The sequence below is a fragment of the Hoplias malabaricus genome, chromosome 4, assembly GCF_029633855.1.
Source record: "Hoplias malabaricus isolate fHopMal1 chromosome 4, fHopMal1.hap1, whole genome shotgun sequence".
NCBI classification, from domain to species: domain Eukaryota; kingdom Metazoa; phylum Chordata; class Actinopteri; order Characiformes; family Erythrinidae; genus Hoplias; species Hoplias malabaricus.
The window spans coordinates 6,166,935-6,185,098 of NC_089803.1; the positions used below are offsets into that span (position 1 = coordinate 6,166,935).

Below are 18,164 nucleotides of genomic sequence, written 5' to 3' on the forward strand. Positions count from 1 at the left end.
GAAGGTATTCAGGAGCGAGCCCATGTAGAGCTTTATATGTTAATAACAAAATTTTGTAGTCGATTTTACAGGCAGCCAATGAAGTGATTATAGAACTGGGCTAATATGTTCAAATGTTCTAGTTTTAGTGAGGACCCTGGCTGCAGCATTTTGAACTAGTTGAAGTTTTCTTAAATTTCTTTAATAAATACTTCATTAATGTAGGTTGCTCATTATGAACTACTTCCACAACATTAACAAGTGCTTGTAATTCAGGATGTGTACATTCTAACTTAGCTTTACAATTGCTGAATAAAGACATTTAGTCTAATGGCCAGTGACATTTGCATCATGAAGATTAAAGAAACTGCTGTAAACACACAATATGCTCCTTGATATCTACAATAATATTGTATATTCCTTGCAGCTTAATATCACTGTAATAAAGTGGTTACTCTGAATGTCTGTTTAGTTGCCAGAATTCAACTCATATTATTAATACATTTATAACAAGTTTATATGCTATTTTTCAAATAATATTAATCTTAAATAAGTGACTGTTAACTGCTTGTTAATACACTGCTTGCTAATAGTTAATCAACTGTTAAGAATTGGCCCTTAAAATAAAGTGTTATCAAAGACTTTTATTGTTATCATTGTTTCCTCAACCCACATAAATATGATGATATTTTCCCAGTGTTGTTAGAAAGATGATTTTCATAGAGAGGGTCCACTTTGCATCATGAGCCCATGCTTCAGTGCTCTGCTAGTGTTTATAGTCCTGTGAGTTTAACACTTCATGACTGAGAGCTGCTGCCCCACAAACTTCACCCACAGCAACCATGACTTTGGTCTCCATCTTCATCTGGACACTGGCGCTCTGGACGAGAGGTAACACACTCAGTTACCTTTTCAAGAGATGTATACATCTGAGGAGAAATAGTATATGTATTTACCTTTAGAAATTACAGTAAACAAACCTTAGAACATAGCAGTTCAATTTATTAAATAATTAAACTCAAACATAAATAATTTAAAAGATTATGAAATAATTTAAATTTTACTTCATCTAAAGTACCCCATGAATATACTTTTAAATTAAATAAAAATTGCAGTTATATTATTGTAAGTTAATCATTATCATCTTTTCTGCTTTTCCATTTCATGGTCGCAGTTTATTTTAAAGTGTTTTATTATTATTATTATTATTACAATTTGTTTACACATTTTATTTGATTTTCCTTTAGGGTCCAGTGGTCAGGTGACTGTGACTCAGACTCCTTCAGTGAAAACTGTTTCTACAGGACAATCAGTCACCATCAACTGTAGAACCAGCTCTAATGTCCACACTAATTCTAATGGTGACCATATGGCCTGGTATCAGCAGAAACCTGGAGAAGCTCCTAAACTCCTGATCTCTGGGGCTAACAGGAAACAGTCAGGTATTTCAGATCGTTTCAGTGGCAGTGGATCTGGATCTGACTTCACTCTGACCATCAGTAACGTCCAGACTGAAGATGCAGGAGATTATTACTGTCAGAGCGTACATTATATCAGTAGTGGCTATGTGTTCACACAGTGAAATAGAGTCGTACAAAAACCTCCCTCAGTCAGAGACTGCACAGAGACTGCACTGCTGCAGCTGCACCCTACTGCAGGTGCTGAGGGGGAGGATGATACACACAATTACACACTCTGTGGAGGAGAGACACACACCTCACTAACACACACCTCCACACACACAATAACAAACTCTGTGGAGGAGGGACACACGCCTCACTAACACACACCTCCACACACAATAACACACTTTGTGGAGGAGAGACACACACCTCACTAACACACATCTCCACACACAATAACACACTCTGTGGAGGAGAGACACACACCTCCACACACAATAACACACTCTGTGGAGGAGAGACACACACCTCATTAACACACACCTCCACACACAATAACACACTCTGTGGAGGAGAGACACACACCTCACTAACACACACCTCCACACACACAATATTCAGGTTATTCAAACACCTTATTCAGGTCAGGGTCACGTGGGTCTGGAGCCTACCCAGAATCAGTTATTGCAAGTCAGGAACACACCCTGGATTAGGGTGCATACTTTTATAACCTTAAAAAGGAGGATATCACACCACCAGGGGCAAACATCCTTCTAAAGATTGCATTCATCAATTTCAAGAAACTCACAGTATGATATGGTGTCTAGCTGAAATGCTTTCACGAGTGTACAGAATAATTTCAACATTAGGTAACATCAAAACCTATGTAAAAGAGCTAACCAACTTGAGCTACAAACCTCTAATATAATTTAGAATATTTCTCACCAATCCTGTGTAGTGTCTTTACCTGTCCAATTTTAGCTTAGACAAGTAAGTCATCATATTAGATGACTGCATATTATATTAGCTAGAATTAATTATTATTCATGAATTATGCTTAATGACCCACTGTAGTTCTTGGCTCTGAAATTGAATGTGAAATAGAAGGAATTATTCTGTACAAGAAAAGTGCACACACAAACAACCAAGGATTGGTTTTATCACACAACTGGTTTATTAATAATAATATTGAATAATGAATATTGATTATACATTCATATAATGAAATGAATTATAGCAATAAATGAGGGAACATGGATTTTAATATAAGAGGAAATTTCTCTATGATAATTATCCTAAATTCTAGAAAGGCTATTGTTTATCCCAGCAAGCATTCAGCACTAACCTCCTGAGCAATGAAATAAATAAAACCATGTGACCTTATGTAGCCCGGGAGATGGACTGGGAGCATGTCGCTGACGTGCGGTGTTTTCCGGCGCGGGCTTCCTGGAGAACTGCAGACACGGGCCTTGTAGCATTGCAGCTGCTGGCGTTCCTTTTCTCCCCCTTTTCAGAGACACGGCGACCCCTCCGTCATGGAGATTCTCCGTCATCTCTGACCTGCTGCCTTGTGAGAGACACATCCATGCAGGTCTCTCCTGGGCCTCATCTCAGAAGGTCATTCTGAGGGTGCGTGTGGCCGTCTTCATTGCTGTTCCGGAAGCTTTTATTATCCCTTTGAAGGTCTGAGGTCTCCTTCATGCTCTGGCTGTGGCATTGAATTTTGCCACAGCTACAGCTACAGCTTTCCTTAAACTATAGTTTTCTATAAGAGATAAAAGTTAAATAGAACTTCTGTTATATCTGGACCACGCTTGAAGGGCCCAAGACTATTTAAGAAAGCCATGAGAGTCTGACGCCTGCAGAGGAGCCTGCAGAGTCATTTCAAAACAGGAGTCATTTTCCTCTTTAGCCTTGAAAAAGGATAAAAGAGAAAAAATGTGAAGTGAAGCAAAGGTGTGTGAAAAGAGGAGGCTAAGTGGGGAAAGAAGCCTTTCTCATTTGGCGCCACTGGGCTTTTTAACCAGAAATTCGAAAACCTGCCTTGAATATCTGATTGGATCTCTAAGACTGAGGATCGGAGCCTCTCTTGCTCCTGATTGGCTGTTTTCTGTACCTTTGTACAGAAAATAAAATTTATGACGCTTGACAAGATAAAGACTTGAAAACCATCCCTTTTTGAATGAATGTCCCAGGATTCTGAATCATACTTTGCAATATAAAAGATTATATGTTAACACAAAGTAATATTATTAAGACAACCATGTTTTACATAATTATTAACCAAATATACACATAATATGTGGCTACCTTGGTTCTACATAAGTTAATATAAAAAAAGAAATAACTTTAAACACATGTAAATTAATCCCACCCATTTTGATTGTCCAATGGTATTAATTTCAAACAGTTGTGCCCATAGGCAACTTGTTGTTTAAACCAGTGGGAATTAAGGTTTAATTCTATAGTTTGAGAAGTTCTTCAATAAGCAGTTTTATACAGAGCATAAACTGATCTTTTTGATCTCCCAAAAGATTCTTCTCTTGACCCTGTGTGGCCTTGGGTCATAAAAAGGGTCCCTGGGGAGTGTTTTTTATGACTCTGCTCTGTGTTATCTCAGATTCCAACTGCTGGTGCAAGGAGGGGATGTCTCTGAGAGCCAGCTAAAGTCTGGGTGTTAGAATCAAATCTCAGAAAGTCAAATTTCTTATTTGAAATTAATACACATTCATCATATCACACTACACCTGTGTACTTGCCATACGTAAGTCCTTTCCTTGCTGTCTCCATGAGTTTGTTATTAGCCATCTCTTTACACCCTTCTGTGAAGTTCATACAGATCTGCAGCTCTGTTTTGACACTATCCACCTCAAGACAATTACTCTCATTTCTCCATGCGGTGCTCACATTCACAGCATTGCGGTTGTTGTTAGAACTTAATAATTGACTAGCACTTAGAGGGCGGGCTTTCTGAGGTTAGCTGGTTGGTGGTTATGATATCACATGGCGATGCTGTTAAACCAATTGAATTCAGTGTATTTGTTGTGACATGTTCATGAACCAATAACATGCAAAAAGATGTATGCAACCTCGGCTGCCCTCCAATAGGAGGACTAATAGGTGTCCATCCAGGCACTGAGCCAGACAGAGGACAGGGAGCAGAAAAACAAGACTGTCCGAACTAAAGCCAAATGTCTGGCCACCCTACTTTGGATGGAGCACCAGCCCATCACAGACATTTATTTATTTTTTTCTTTTTAATAATTTAGCTTTATGTAGCCTCTTTTCCTCCCAATAATGGTTCCCTGTCAAAAGCACAAGCCAAGTACAGTTCCTTTTCAAAAAAACACTGCGGACAGGAGTCAAACAGCAGGAAGCAGGAAATACATCACAATGCTGAACACATCTGTCCATCCATCCATCCATCCATTTTCTGTAACTGCTTATCCAATTCAGGGTCACGGTGGGTCCAGAGCCTACCTGGAATCATTGGGCACAAGGCAGGAATACACCCTGGCGGGGGCGCCAGTCCTTCACAGTGCAACACACACACACTCACACACTCACACCTATGGTCACTTTTGAGTCGCCAATCCACCTACCAACGTGTGTTTTCGGACTGTGGGAGGAAACCAACTTGATTGTTAGATATAATAATGCAGAACTGACACATTTTATACTGAATCTTCTCTTATGCCTCATACTCGCCCCAGCCTGAGAGCTGTGCATCATCAAGAGCTGGCGAGTCATCTCTAATACTTCAGAGAAAATGGCCCTTTTGAAAAAAAGAAACACAGATCTGTAGAAAGATAAAAAAAAAAATAAAAAAATAGTAAATTAACTTTGGAACCGTGTTCCTCCTCAGCACATGTTTCACTGACTGTTGATGTGTGAATTTGTCAAATTAACTAAATATTTTATGCCCTTTCAGTACAATTGGACTTACCTTCACTTGTAGAATTCCACAGATCTGACTATGTTTATATTGTCTTTTTAAAGCCGGAAAATACAGGAAGCACTAATGTTGTCATATCATCAGATTCCGAATAAGACTTTCATGAATTGCCCTGTCTAGTGTGTTCCTGCTCTGTCATTGTTTCCTTTGTTTGTCATGTGCGTAGAAGCACGTCTCTTTGTTTTGTTTTGTTCCTGTCTCCCTTGTCTCCGCCTTAGCTCCACCCACTCATGATGCCTCCTTTGTAGTTCTGCCCCCTCATTATCTTTCCCAGGTGTTCCTAGTTAGTAGGAACTGTCTCATTATGTCTCATGTCTGTTTATTCTACTCTTTGTGCTCATTTGGTTTGTCTGTTTGTTTCTCTCTAATGTTAGTATCTCTCTTTCTCTCTAGACTGTTAGTATGCAACTCTCTTCTTAGTCTGTTAGTACTTGCCTCTCTCTCTCTAATGTTAGCATTTTTCTATTTCTCTAGTCCGTTAGTATTTCCCTCTCTTTGTAGTCAGTTAGTAATTCCCTGTCTCTCTAGATTTATAAGTATCTCAGCTTCAGCTAACATGCCTAAGTATCATCTGTCTATATTGAAGTTTCACTATCTCAGTCTAGGTCTCTTTGTATCTGTCTACCAGTGTGGGTCTCTTTGTATCTGTCTCCCAGTGTGGGTCTCTTTGTATCTGTCTCCCAGTCTAGGTGTCTTTGTATCTGTCTCCCAGTCTAGGTGTCTTTGTATCTGTCTCCCAGTATAGGTGTCTTTGTATCTGTCTCCCAGTGTGGGACTCTTTGTATCTGTCTCCCAATCTAGGTCTCTTTGTATCTGTCTCCCAGTGTGGGTCTCTTTGTATCTGTCTCCCAGTCTAGGTGTCTTTGTATCTGTCTCTCAGTCTAGGTCTGTTATGTATCTCTCTCAATCTAGGTCTCCATATATCTCAGTATCCTTACCTAGCTCTCTCTCTTTGTCTCAGGATCTCTGTTTAAGTATCTTTTAAGTGTCTCAGTTCATTATATGTGTTCTAAATAAAGTGCTGTGTTATAGCGTTTGCATCCGCCTAACTCAGTCCACCCAGTCCCGACAGAGATTCAAGATGTTACAGTAACTTGATGCATTTTGTTTACGTTTTCTTAGTTTTTCATGTTTAACTTTATTTATTATAAATGTTATCAAAGAGGGAGACAATAAGGCATGATCTGATCTAATGTCCAAAATATTTTTTTATATATATTTTAACAAATAAATGTAGATTTTAATGGACATTGTCTTTAGTGGGGGTTTGATGTTTGTATTTGTGTTTACCTCTTCAGGACCAAAAGGTTTTTGAATGTTGTGAGCCTGGCCAGCACAAGTGTCTGCTAAGTGTCAGTGGACATTTAAAACCAATTGAAAAATAACTTTCTCCTGGTGGTGTTTAATGACTCAATCGTTTGTTTTTTTGTGTGTGTGTGTTTTTTTTTTTTTTTTTTTTTTGGGTCTTTCAGCAAAGTTGAGGAAAATAATTGTAGACTTTTATTTGTAAGTTACTTTAATACATGGCATATAAACACCTCTTATGAATGCCATGAATAATTTAGTAATATGCGTTTTATCTTCTCTTAGTAGTTCTCCACTCCTCCACTGTCCTGAATTTAGTTAGTTAGTGTTTATTTCGGTTTTCAAAATGAATACAGTATATATATACAACAGTATATATATATAAAACAACAGTATATATAAGACAACAATAATGGTAACAAATAATAAATTAATAAACATGACAGTCAAAACAAAACTATTACAAACCAAAAAGGTATAAGATGAAGCATTAGCTTATTGTGCCTACCCTTTGTACTTAGCTAATTAACATTCCTTTTACACATAAAAAAACATAAAAATATACATACATACACACACAAACACACACTTATATATCCATTTAGTTATTTAACAATAATCATTCCTTGGTTTTATAAGTGCTTACCACCTTATTTTTTTAACATTTTTTAAAACTTGCCAAGTGAGCATAGTTCCTTATCAAAACTATTCCAAAAATTAATGGATATACATCTATTTTATATATTTGTCCTTGGTTTTGTTTTTGTAAACATACCTGTTCATATCATACACTCAGTTCATATTTGATCTCTTTAATTTCAAACAACTTCTGAACACAGTTGGGAAGTAAATTGTATTTTGCTTTGTACATTATTTGTGCAATATTAAAGTTAACTAGATCACTGAATTTTAAAGCCTGTAATTTAATAACTAGTTTGTTGGTTGGTTCATAATAATCCTTTTGATTTCCAATTCTTATAGCTTTCTATTGTAGCATGATAATTGGTTTAGTTATGGTTTTATATGTGTTTCCCCATACCTCCACGAATGTATGGAACTATGAAAGAACAGTACAGTATATGAAGTGATTGCTCATTCAGAACATTTTTAATTTGATATAATACTGCAATTATTTTAGAGGTTGTTGTTTTTACATAATTTATATGTGGTTTCCGGGTGGCATGGTGGTGCAGCAGGTAGTGTCGCAGTCACACAGCTCCAGGCTCTCTTCATATATTCTAGAAAATTGCTGTAACCCAGTGGCAGCTTCAAGCTCCCATCACAGAGAACTTCACACAGTCAGAACATACCACACAGGTGTTGAAGAAAGCACAACCTCACCTCTTCTACCTCAGATGGCTGAGGAGGTTTGGCATGAACCCCTGCATTCTCAGGACAGTCTACCCATGCACTGTGGAGAGCATTCTGACAGGCTGTATCACCACCTGGTACTGGAACTGCACCGCTCTCGAGGGGAAACCTCTGCAGAGGGTAGTGCACAAAACCCAGCACATCACCAGGATTCAGCTCATAAAAATCCTGGATCTATACAGCAGCTGCTGTCTGAGGAAGACCAGGAGAATCATAAAGGACTCCACCCCCACAGACTACTCTGTTCTCACTGCTGCCCAGTGGCAGGAGGTACAGAAGTATGCAGTCCAGGTCCCCAGGCCATCAGGATGTAGCACAGTGATCTGGACAACAGTCACAGCAATAATCCATCTTACAAACTCAATCCACATGTATACATTTAATTTTGTCCTAGTAATATAGAACAACCCTTGTATATTTCAAAAGTGCAATATTGAGTGTAGTATGTGTACTGTGTATTTGGTATCATTTTTATTTTTATTTTTATTTTTTTATTTTCTTTGAGAGACTATGCACGCAAGTTTTTCAATCACCTTACACTACTGTTATATGATGTGACAATAAACCTGATTTGATTTGATTTGATTTGATGTCACCCAAAAAAGACTTGATCATCACCTGCTGAACAATGAATTAACAATTGAAACACTAGGACTATGGCACTGTGACAGTTTTCATCATCACTGAGGAACTGAAACCAACACCAACACAACTGAACTCTACACAGCATTTTACACACACCAGTAAAGAGAGAAAGAGAGTGAGAGAGAGAGAGCAGTGAGGTGAAACTCAGATTTACATGAACAGTCCTGAGTCATCCTCTTTCTCCCAGAATAGAGCAGCACCTTCACCAGATGTTCAACTTCATTTAGTCAACTTGTCTGACTTGAGGGTTCTCAGACCTGTCTGACTCAACACTTCTCCAACACGTCCGACTCTATGGTCCTCCACTCTGTCCTACAATGTCTTTTTATGGACTAATATAGGTCAGACCAGACTGGACCAGTACTGAACGTCTTGGGATGTGACTGGTCTATTCGTGGACACTGGGAGAACTTTCCTAACTCTTAATTTAACTATCATCAGATGAAGAGTTTTTAAAACTGTTTCAGAACTGTTTTAAAACTGTAATTAAAACATGTTAATGTCTTCATACGGAGGAATCAAACTGACCCCAAACAAGCTGCCCATCATGATCTGAATCAGTGCTGGGGATATTTCTCTCAGCACAAATCAGTGTGAATTTGAAAGAAGTTTATTACTGAATATCAATGTTTATAAAATCCAGACTCTTATTGTGACACAAGCACTAATTTTAATGTTATATGTAATAAACCTGTCTGTTCATTTACATTATGTTTTATATAAATGTGATATTATTTGAATTACAAACTAAAACAATGAATCACATTCAGTTTAGAAAAATAACTCTGGTTTGTATTTGTTATTTATATTTAACTTTAAAACTCTTAAAATACAATTGTAACACAGTGTTAGTCTGAATTTACTGTATGTGGGTCTTTTTCAGTAAAAGTGGTGAGAAAGAATAAATAAGACTCATGTTTAAACAGAATAAAAGTCCCTTCATTTTCAGACTGAGTTTTGCTCCTTCACTGAATGTGTGACACAGTGCTACAATTCAGTGAAGAGTCATTGTCCATAAACCTACATCACTCATCACACTGTTAGTGATAACACTGTAAAATCTGTGTGTGAGGGGTTTACACACTTTACACTCAAAACTTATTCATAAAACTCTAACATTTCTAAATGAATATCTATCTCTGAACTAAACCTTGTTTTCTAAACAATCTAAACATTTCTATGTGTTTATTATGGAGGTGTTTGATGGAGGCATTTCCATAGAGAGGGTCCACTTTGCATCATGAGCCCATGCTTCAGTGCTCTGCTAGTGTTTATAGTCCTGTGAGTTTAACACTTCATGACTGAGAGCTGCTGCCCCACAAACTTCACCCACAGCAACCATGACTTTGGTCTCCATCTTCATCTGGACACTGGCGCTCTGGATGAGAGGTAACACACTCAGTTACCTTTTCAAGAGATGTATACATCTGAGCAGAAATAGTATATGTATTTACCTTTAGAAATTACAGTAAACAAACCTTAGAACATAGCAGTTCAATTTATTAAATAATTAAACTCAAACATAAATAATTTAAAAGATTATGAAATAATTTAAATTCTACTTCATCTAAAGTATCCAACTTGTATATTATTTAAAATATACTTTTTTTATTACATAAAAATGTTACATATACCATTGTAAATAGTTTTATTATTATTATTATAAGTTGTTTACACATTTTATTTGATTTTCCTTTAGGGTCCAGTGGTCAGGTGACTGTGACTCAGACTCCTCCAGTGAAAACTGTTTCTACAGGACAATCAGTCACCATCAACTGTAGAACCAGCCCTAATGTCTACACTGATTCTAATGGTGACTTTCTTGCCTGGTATCAGCAGAAACCTGGTGAAGCTCCTAAACGCCTGATCTACTTGTCTAACAGGAGACAGTCAGGTATTTCATATCGTTTCAGTGGCAGTGGATCTGGATCTGACTTCACTCTGACCATCAGTAACGTCCAGACTGAAGATGCAGGAGATTATTACTGTCAGAGTGTACACAAGATCAGCGGTGAAATAGAGTCGTACAAAAACCTCCCTCAGTCTGAGACTGCACAGAGACTGCACTGCTGCAGCTGCACCCTACTGCAGGTGCTGAGGGGGAGGATGATACACACAATAACACACTCTGTGGAAGAGAGACACACACCTCACTAACACACACCTCCACACACAATAACACACTCTGTGGAGGAGAGACACACACCTCACTAACACACACCTCCACACACAATAACACACTCTGTGGAGGAGAGACACACACCTCACTAATACACACCTCCACACACAATAACACACTCTGTGGAGGAGAGACACACCCCTCCACACACAATAACACACTCTGTGGAGGAGAGACACACACATCACTAACACACACCTCCACACACAATAACACACTCTGTGGAGGAGAGACACACACCTCACTAACACACACCTCCACACACAATAACACACTCTGTGGAGGAGACACACACATCTCACTAACACACACCTCCACACACAATAACACACTCTGTGGAGGAGACACACACACCTCACTAACACACACCTCCACACACAATAACACACTCTGTGGAGGAGAGACACACACCTCCACACACAATAACACACTCTGTGGAGGAGAGACACACACCTCACTAACACACACCTCCACACACAATAACACACTCTGTGGAGGAGAAACACACACCTCACTAACACACACCTCCACACACAATAACACACTCTGTGGAGGAGAGACACACACATCATTAACACACACCTTCACAGGTCCATTCCCTCCAGCTTGGTGTCCATGCTGTCCACTCCAGTCCAGGTCGACAAAAGGGACGTCAAATGGCTGATCAGTTCATTATTGTTAAGATGTCTATCACCACCTACTGGTGCACTGTCCTATAATCAGTGTACAGAACTTACACAGCTCCAACACCTGGGCTCCACACCTGAGCACCACAGCTACTGATAATTAATCTAAATTCATGTCACACTGTTCTCTAATGAGAGGAGACTGATCAACATTTCCTCTCACTCTCTAAACTTAAACAAGAATTTACAATATAATCAACTCAATCAGAATCAAACAGTCCATGTCCCTGTCCCATCTGACCTTTTCACACACACCTCACTAACACACACATCCCTCATCACCACCTATAGGTTGTTTACAGATGACATCATGTCACTGCCTGATCTGCAGATGGAGGACAGGAAGTGATGTCATACACAGGGAGCTCTACGATCACTAATAAAGCTGATAAATCAATAACCATTGTTACTTTTACTGATAAATCATGAGGAACATAAATTAAATACCAACATTATTGTTGAAGAGGGACAAATAAAAGCAATAATGTGACTGAAAAAGGCTTATGAGCCAAAGCCTGTGTTCAGGACAAGACTGAGACAGCTTCCTGTTCTGAAACTTCTTGTTGGAATTTAGTTGTGTTTTGTCTATATTTTAAATCTCTCACCAGCGCAGACCCAGCACCAACACAACTGTGTACAACACACACTCACTTCTCACACCTGCATGAGGCTGCAGTCAGCTTTTAATTCACCTGTGTCCCGTTCCACCTTAAACACTAGAGCATACACCGTACACCTGCTGCACCATTTAAGGTGGAACGGAAAGCTTCTTTAATGGTGTGATCTGTGAGGAGCGAGTGTTTTATTTTGCTGAGTTCTGTGGCAGCTGTGTGTCACTGGTGAAGGACTGAATACCTAAAGTTACTTTAAGTAAACAACCATAACATTAATGTTGAGAGGCGATGCAGCACGGGTTGTTTTTGTTGCTCCTTTAATCCACTGGATGATAAAAGAGAACCACACCACAGTCATTGTGGAGTGACCGAACTTCTAAAACTAAGTTGTGTGTCTAAAAACTTCAGTGATCTTTCATTAGTGTTTTTGAGTTAAAGGACGTCTGGAGAAGAAGACAATAGCTGCTAATCTCACAGTTCAGTTTAAATCTGTCTCCATCATCATCTCCAACATGTGTTGTGTTGTTTGTTTGTACATTTCTCTCGTAATACGGTCTACATTATCACAATACAGGCTCCATTCTGGTTCTCTCGTCCTACCCTCGAGATTCCACACATCATCAGAACCATGAGACTGAAAACAACCTGGACTTCAGCTGAGGGTTTCTCCCTTCAGATTCTCAGCAGGTCTGGTCTCTAATTTCTTTAGGGGGGTCATACAGCACTGGTAAAAGTCCAAGTGCAGACTGTTACACCTAAGAACTCAGTCTGACGCTCAGAAGGCATTTCTACAGATTGGTCACTAGTTCATCAGCTTCTGTCAAACTGAATATTTAACTAATGGTTCATCATCTGCTGCTAAATCATCACACATCTCCCATAACGGTAGTTTAGTTTACTGAGGAATAGCAAACAAATATTTAGGCACTGATTATTTATGAATAAAAAAGAATAAATGTGTCAGTGACCAAGCCTCTGTAGGGAGGAGGACTCTGGGGGCAGCAGCAGTTTGTCTGAATGGTCTTTTATTTACACACCAGAATGACACACTGTAACACACCCCAAATGACCAGCTTTTCTTCTCAACGCAAAACAAACAACAGTCACTTTCAGTCCCTCTTCTTCTCTTCCTGCTCTCAGTGCTGGCCCCTCCTTTGTTCCCATCAGCACATCCTTCACTAGGAGTATATCACTGGTGTGATGGAAAGAGGTCATCAGAGAGAGAGAGAGAGAGAGAGAGAGAGAGAGGAAAGCTGCATGGATTAATTCACATTTCTGGTAGAGGACATGGGTTTGAAATGCAACATTTTTTTATTTTATTCAATTCATTTTACTGGACCAATTCTAAAGTGGGCTTTCAAGTCATCATCAGTGAGTGCAGATGGATATTTGGACCTGGTTGATCTCGGTTGGAAGGCTATCTCTCTTCCCCCAATATTCACAGACTGCTGAATTAATCCATTATGTCTCCTAAACTGTCACTGATCTATAAATCTCTTAGTGGTGTAGGATTATGGAGTAAAACAGCATCTGTAAATGAAATGTTGTGAATGAGGTGCTGCTGAAATTAGTTAAATTGTGTCAGACCATAAAATCTGATGAACGTGTGGTATGGCTGAATGCCTAATATTGTTTAATAGTAAAGTTAATAATAACATGAACTCCTGCACCTTAAAGATTAGTTCATTGATGAAGTGGTGCCTGTCTGGTTTGAAAGATCTCACTAACATGGGACACACCCACTGTAGAGAGGGTGGAACCCAGGTAGGGAGTGTATTGATCCCCAGGGGAAGATAAAAGTGAGCACACCCAGGTGAGTTCACTTCCACTTTGGTCAAACAAAGGGACGGTGGGAATTGTTTGGTGCGTTGCTGTTGGAGGAACTTAGTCTGTGTATGTGCACTGGTGGGAGCAGCTGACCAGTTGAGAAGTGGAGAAGCACAGGCAGCTGAATTAATGGCTGGTGTGGATTGGTGTTAGCAGTGACTTAACCGGTGCTGGTTCAACGCTGCTTGCACATTCATTGGGTTACAGCTACAGAACAGTTATACCTCAGTCATATTGTTTTATCTGGAGTGGGGCAGCAGTCGGGGCACTTGTGGGCCACTGTTTTCCCTTCACTGTTTATTGTATTGTTTTTATCTTGTGCATCACATGGACTGTAATTGGACTGTGTTCATCCAGCTTATAGCTGAGCCACCCGTTACTGTTTTACATTTTTATTAATAACACTGTTTTGAGGTTTAGCTTTAGACCTTAATGCTGTTATCTGTAACGTATTGTAATGACATTTTACAGGTCGTTTATGTTGCTGTTTGTTCTTTTCTTTATTTTGTGGTCAAGGAGTGGGTCACCCTGGTGCTCTGGTTGTGCCCTTTTATTTTAGTGGTGTAATCTTGTTGGTGACCTCAGTCTGTGATCTTGGTTTTGCGTGGTCGGTGGTAGTCTGTGTGTCCATTAGTGATGTTTTTGTGAAAAGGGCTCCGTGGGTTTGGGCACTTCCTTGGCAACACTGTTTTGGGCCTGTGCTATGTTATGTAGTGTCTGTACATCAGCTTAAACCCCACACAGTTTCCAATAGTGTTTACAACATTTATATATATACTAATTAACTGAAATAAAGTTTGTATCGAGACTTGATATCCTGACTGATGCATGTGCATTACTGGCTGGCTCTCACACTCTTTTAATTGAGTGGCCTAGCGAGGGGTCCCCTTCCCCATAATATAGGGGTGGTGTAGTCGATGCTTTATACAGATTTAGGTGTGCACATTAGTGTAAATCTTGGGTACTTGTGGGATAGTGCCACACCTAGAGACAGTCAACGTCACCACAAACGTTTTGAGTTTCCTGGTGTAACAGTGGGAGTTTTCAGTGTGACGACACAAATCCGCACTCACAGCTCCACTTGATGTGATTGTCTCTTTGAGAGTAAAATATTCACAGAAAAATGTATACCTGCATTTTAATATGATTTTCCTTTCATTTTAAAATATAAAATAAAAAAAGCTGTTAAAACAATGTTTCCAGTGTTTTCTTCAGAGTCATTTATAATCTCCTTCCTCAAGACTAACTCTTATTATAGAGATACTTCAAATCATCAAATCAAATTTATTTGTATAGCGCTTTTTACAACTGACGTTGTCACAAAGCAGCTTCACAGTTTCAAAACAGAACATTTAAATCAAAGCCCAATGCAAGCAAGCCGAAGGCGACAGTGGCAAGGAAAAACTCCCTCGAGGCTGGAGGAAGAAACCTTGGGAGGAACCAAGACTCACAAAGGGGACCCATCCTCCTCTGATCAAACTATAGATTGAATCACCAATGAAGTGTCATTATGCTACATAATTATAATAATAATAATAATAATAATAATAAGGTGAGCAGCTGGTCTGGTCTGGTCTGGTCTGCAGGAGAATCCAGCAAACAATCTTCCATCAGTGGGCCACCATTCTCTCAGAAAACAGTAAAACAGTAAAAGGGAAGCAGTTAGTTTAGTTGAGTGCAACAGAGAATAAGAGCATGTGAATATTTTCTTTAGTGTAGTGACGGATCAGACTGTAACAGACTGGGAGTAGGGAAACCAGAAGGAGCTCAGGCAAAGACATCCTTTCGTTCCAAGCAAGAGAAATTGTGAGCACATCATCCAGGTTTACCCTGATTCTCCATGTCCATGAGTTCCTGAAATGACAACCTTAAACTAGACAGAGGTTAGTTGCCAAAGGCTGAACTGAACAAGTGTGTTTTGAGCCTAGACTTAAACATAGTGACTGTGTCTGCGTCCCGAACACTAGCTGGAAGATTGTTCCAGAGCTGAGGGGCTTTGTAGGAGAAGGCTTTCCCCCCCGCTGACGTCTTATGAATTCTGGGTACTAGTAAGAGGCCGGCGCCCTGAGATCTGAGTAATCTTGGTGGTTCATAGTTTGTGATGAGGTCTTGCAAGTATTCAGGGGCGAGACCATGTAAGGATTTATACGTGAGTAAAAGCATTTTGTAATCAATACGGAATTTAACTGGAAGCCAGTGAAGGGCCGATAATACTGGACTGATATGATCAAATTTTCTAGTTTTAGTGAGGACCCTGGCTGCAGCATTTTGAATTAACTGGAGTTTACTCAAGTTTCTGCTGGAGCATCCTGATAAAAGTGCATTGCAATAATCTAATCTTGATGTAATAAAAGCGTGAACTAATTTTTCCACATCTGGGAGGGATAAGGAATTTCTTAACTTAGCGAGGTTCCGAAGATGTAGGAAAGCTGTTTTTGTAATGTTACCTATATGCTGATCAAATGATAGATCTGAATCAATTATAACACCCAGATTTTTAGCTGATGAGCTCGGGAGAACAGGGAAGTCAAAATTATGTATTAAATCTGATACCTTATTTATAGCAGGTTTTGGACCTAGAAGGAGAACCTCGGTTTTGTCGCTGTTTAGCAGAAGGAAATTGTATGACATCCAATGCTTCACTTCTTTAACACAGTCCTCCATTTTCTTTAATGTAGGTTTGTCATCTGGTTTGGCTGATATGTATAACTGTGTGTCATCTGCATAACTGTGGAAGGTAATGCCATGCCTGCTAATAACTCTGCCCAGTGGCAGCATGTATAATATGAATAGTAAAGGTCCTAAAATGGAGCCTTGTCTTGTATCTACATTTTAACATGCTGCTTTGGCTCCTCCCACTCATTCAGAGCCTTCTCACCTGACAGTCGTAGCAGTTCAAACTGAAATCTCTCTTTTGACAAATCTGAGCACTCACTGCAAACAACTTCTAAATACAACGCCCCCTGTCTGCAGTCTTCCAGTTGGGGTTAGAGTATGATGTTAAAGGTCTGATTATGTTCTGAGATCTTGAACTAGTTTTATTAAACTCATGTGACTTGTTTTAGAACATGGACATGTGTTATATGCTGTGCATTGGCAAGAAATGTAGGAAAGAAAATTACATTTTCATTTGATAACCATCGTCTCACTTCTCCACAGAATTAAAAGCCATATATATGTAATGTATTGTTTTTATGTACATTTGAAGGCAACATTTAGGCTTTTAATGATATTTCCTTTATTTTTACCTCTGAAATACAATGTTTGTGTCCATTAATATCTATATATTTATTTTTCCATTACAGATTCATTTGGAGATAAAATCCTGACACAGTCTCCAGGATCTCAGTCTGTTTCTCCAGGAGACACTGTTACTATCAGCTGCAGATCCAGTGAGAGTGTAAGCAGCTATCTCCACTGGTATCAGCAGAAACCTGGAGAAGCTCCTAAACTCCTGATCTATAAAGCATCCACCCGTCAGTCTGGAGTCTCAGATCGTTTCAGTGGGAGTGGATCTGGTACAGACTTTACTCTAAAAATCACTGGAGTAAAGCCTGAAGATGCAGGAGATTATTACTGTCAGCAGGGTTACAGCTCTCCGTTCACACAGTGTTAGAGTGTCGTACTAAAACCTCCTTCAGCTGTAGAGGAACTGCTCTGAGTCCAAAACACTCACTGATCTGAGAACAGCTGCTAAAGCTGCACTCAACTGAACTCATCAGCTCCAGAACACTACAGTACTGAAGAGTGTTCTCTCTTTGGGGAGTTTTCTTCACTGTGGAACAGGGATTTACATCAGGAGACGGAGTATCTCACAAATCAAATCAAATCAAATCAAATTTATTTATATAGCGCTTTTCACAACTGATGTTGTCACAAAGCAGCTTCACAGAATTCCAGTAAGACAAGACAAGATTTGACATGAACCAGGAGCAGATTAACACACTCAGCACATTACACACTTTACAACCAGTCTAAACACAGTGTATACACACTTTATACACACTATACGCATTCAACATACAGTCTCCACACATTAATTACACACTTTACACGATTTGTTTAAATAGTATTTTACTTTATTCACACAGTAAAATCACTACATTTGTTTCCAGTAGAACTTTAAAAGTTAAGTATAAAAAGGAAAGACTATGTCCCTGAACTGTAGTGTCTTGCTTAAGTCTATTATGTGGATCAAGT

The 18,164-nt window shown here is 39.2% G+C and overlaps 1 gene segment (V, D, J or C); it reads left to right on the forward strand.

Moving 5' to 3' along the window:
• The first annotated feature begins 716 nt into the window (after nt 1–716).
• LOC136693763 (Ig kappa chain V-III region MOPC 321-like) overlaps nt 717–18,164 on the forward strand; it is a 74,474-nt gene continuing 57,026 nt past the window's right edge. Inside the window, 2 exon segments of the V gene segment in view lie at nt 717–870; nt 1,227–1,553. Of these exon segments, the coding sequence occupies nt 822–870; nt 1,227–1,553 (376 nt within the window).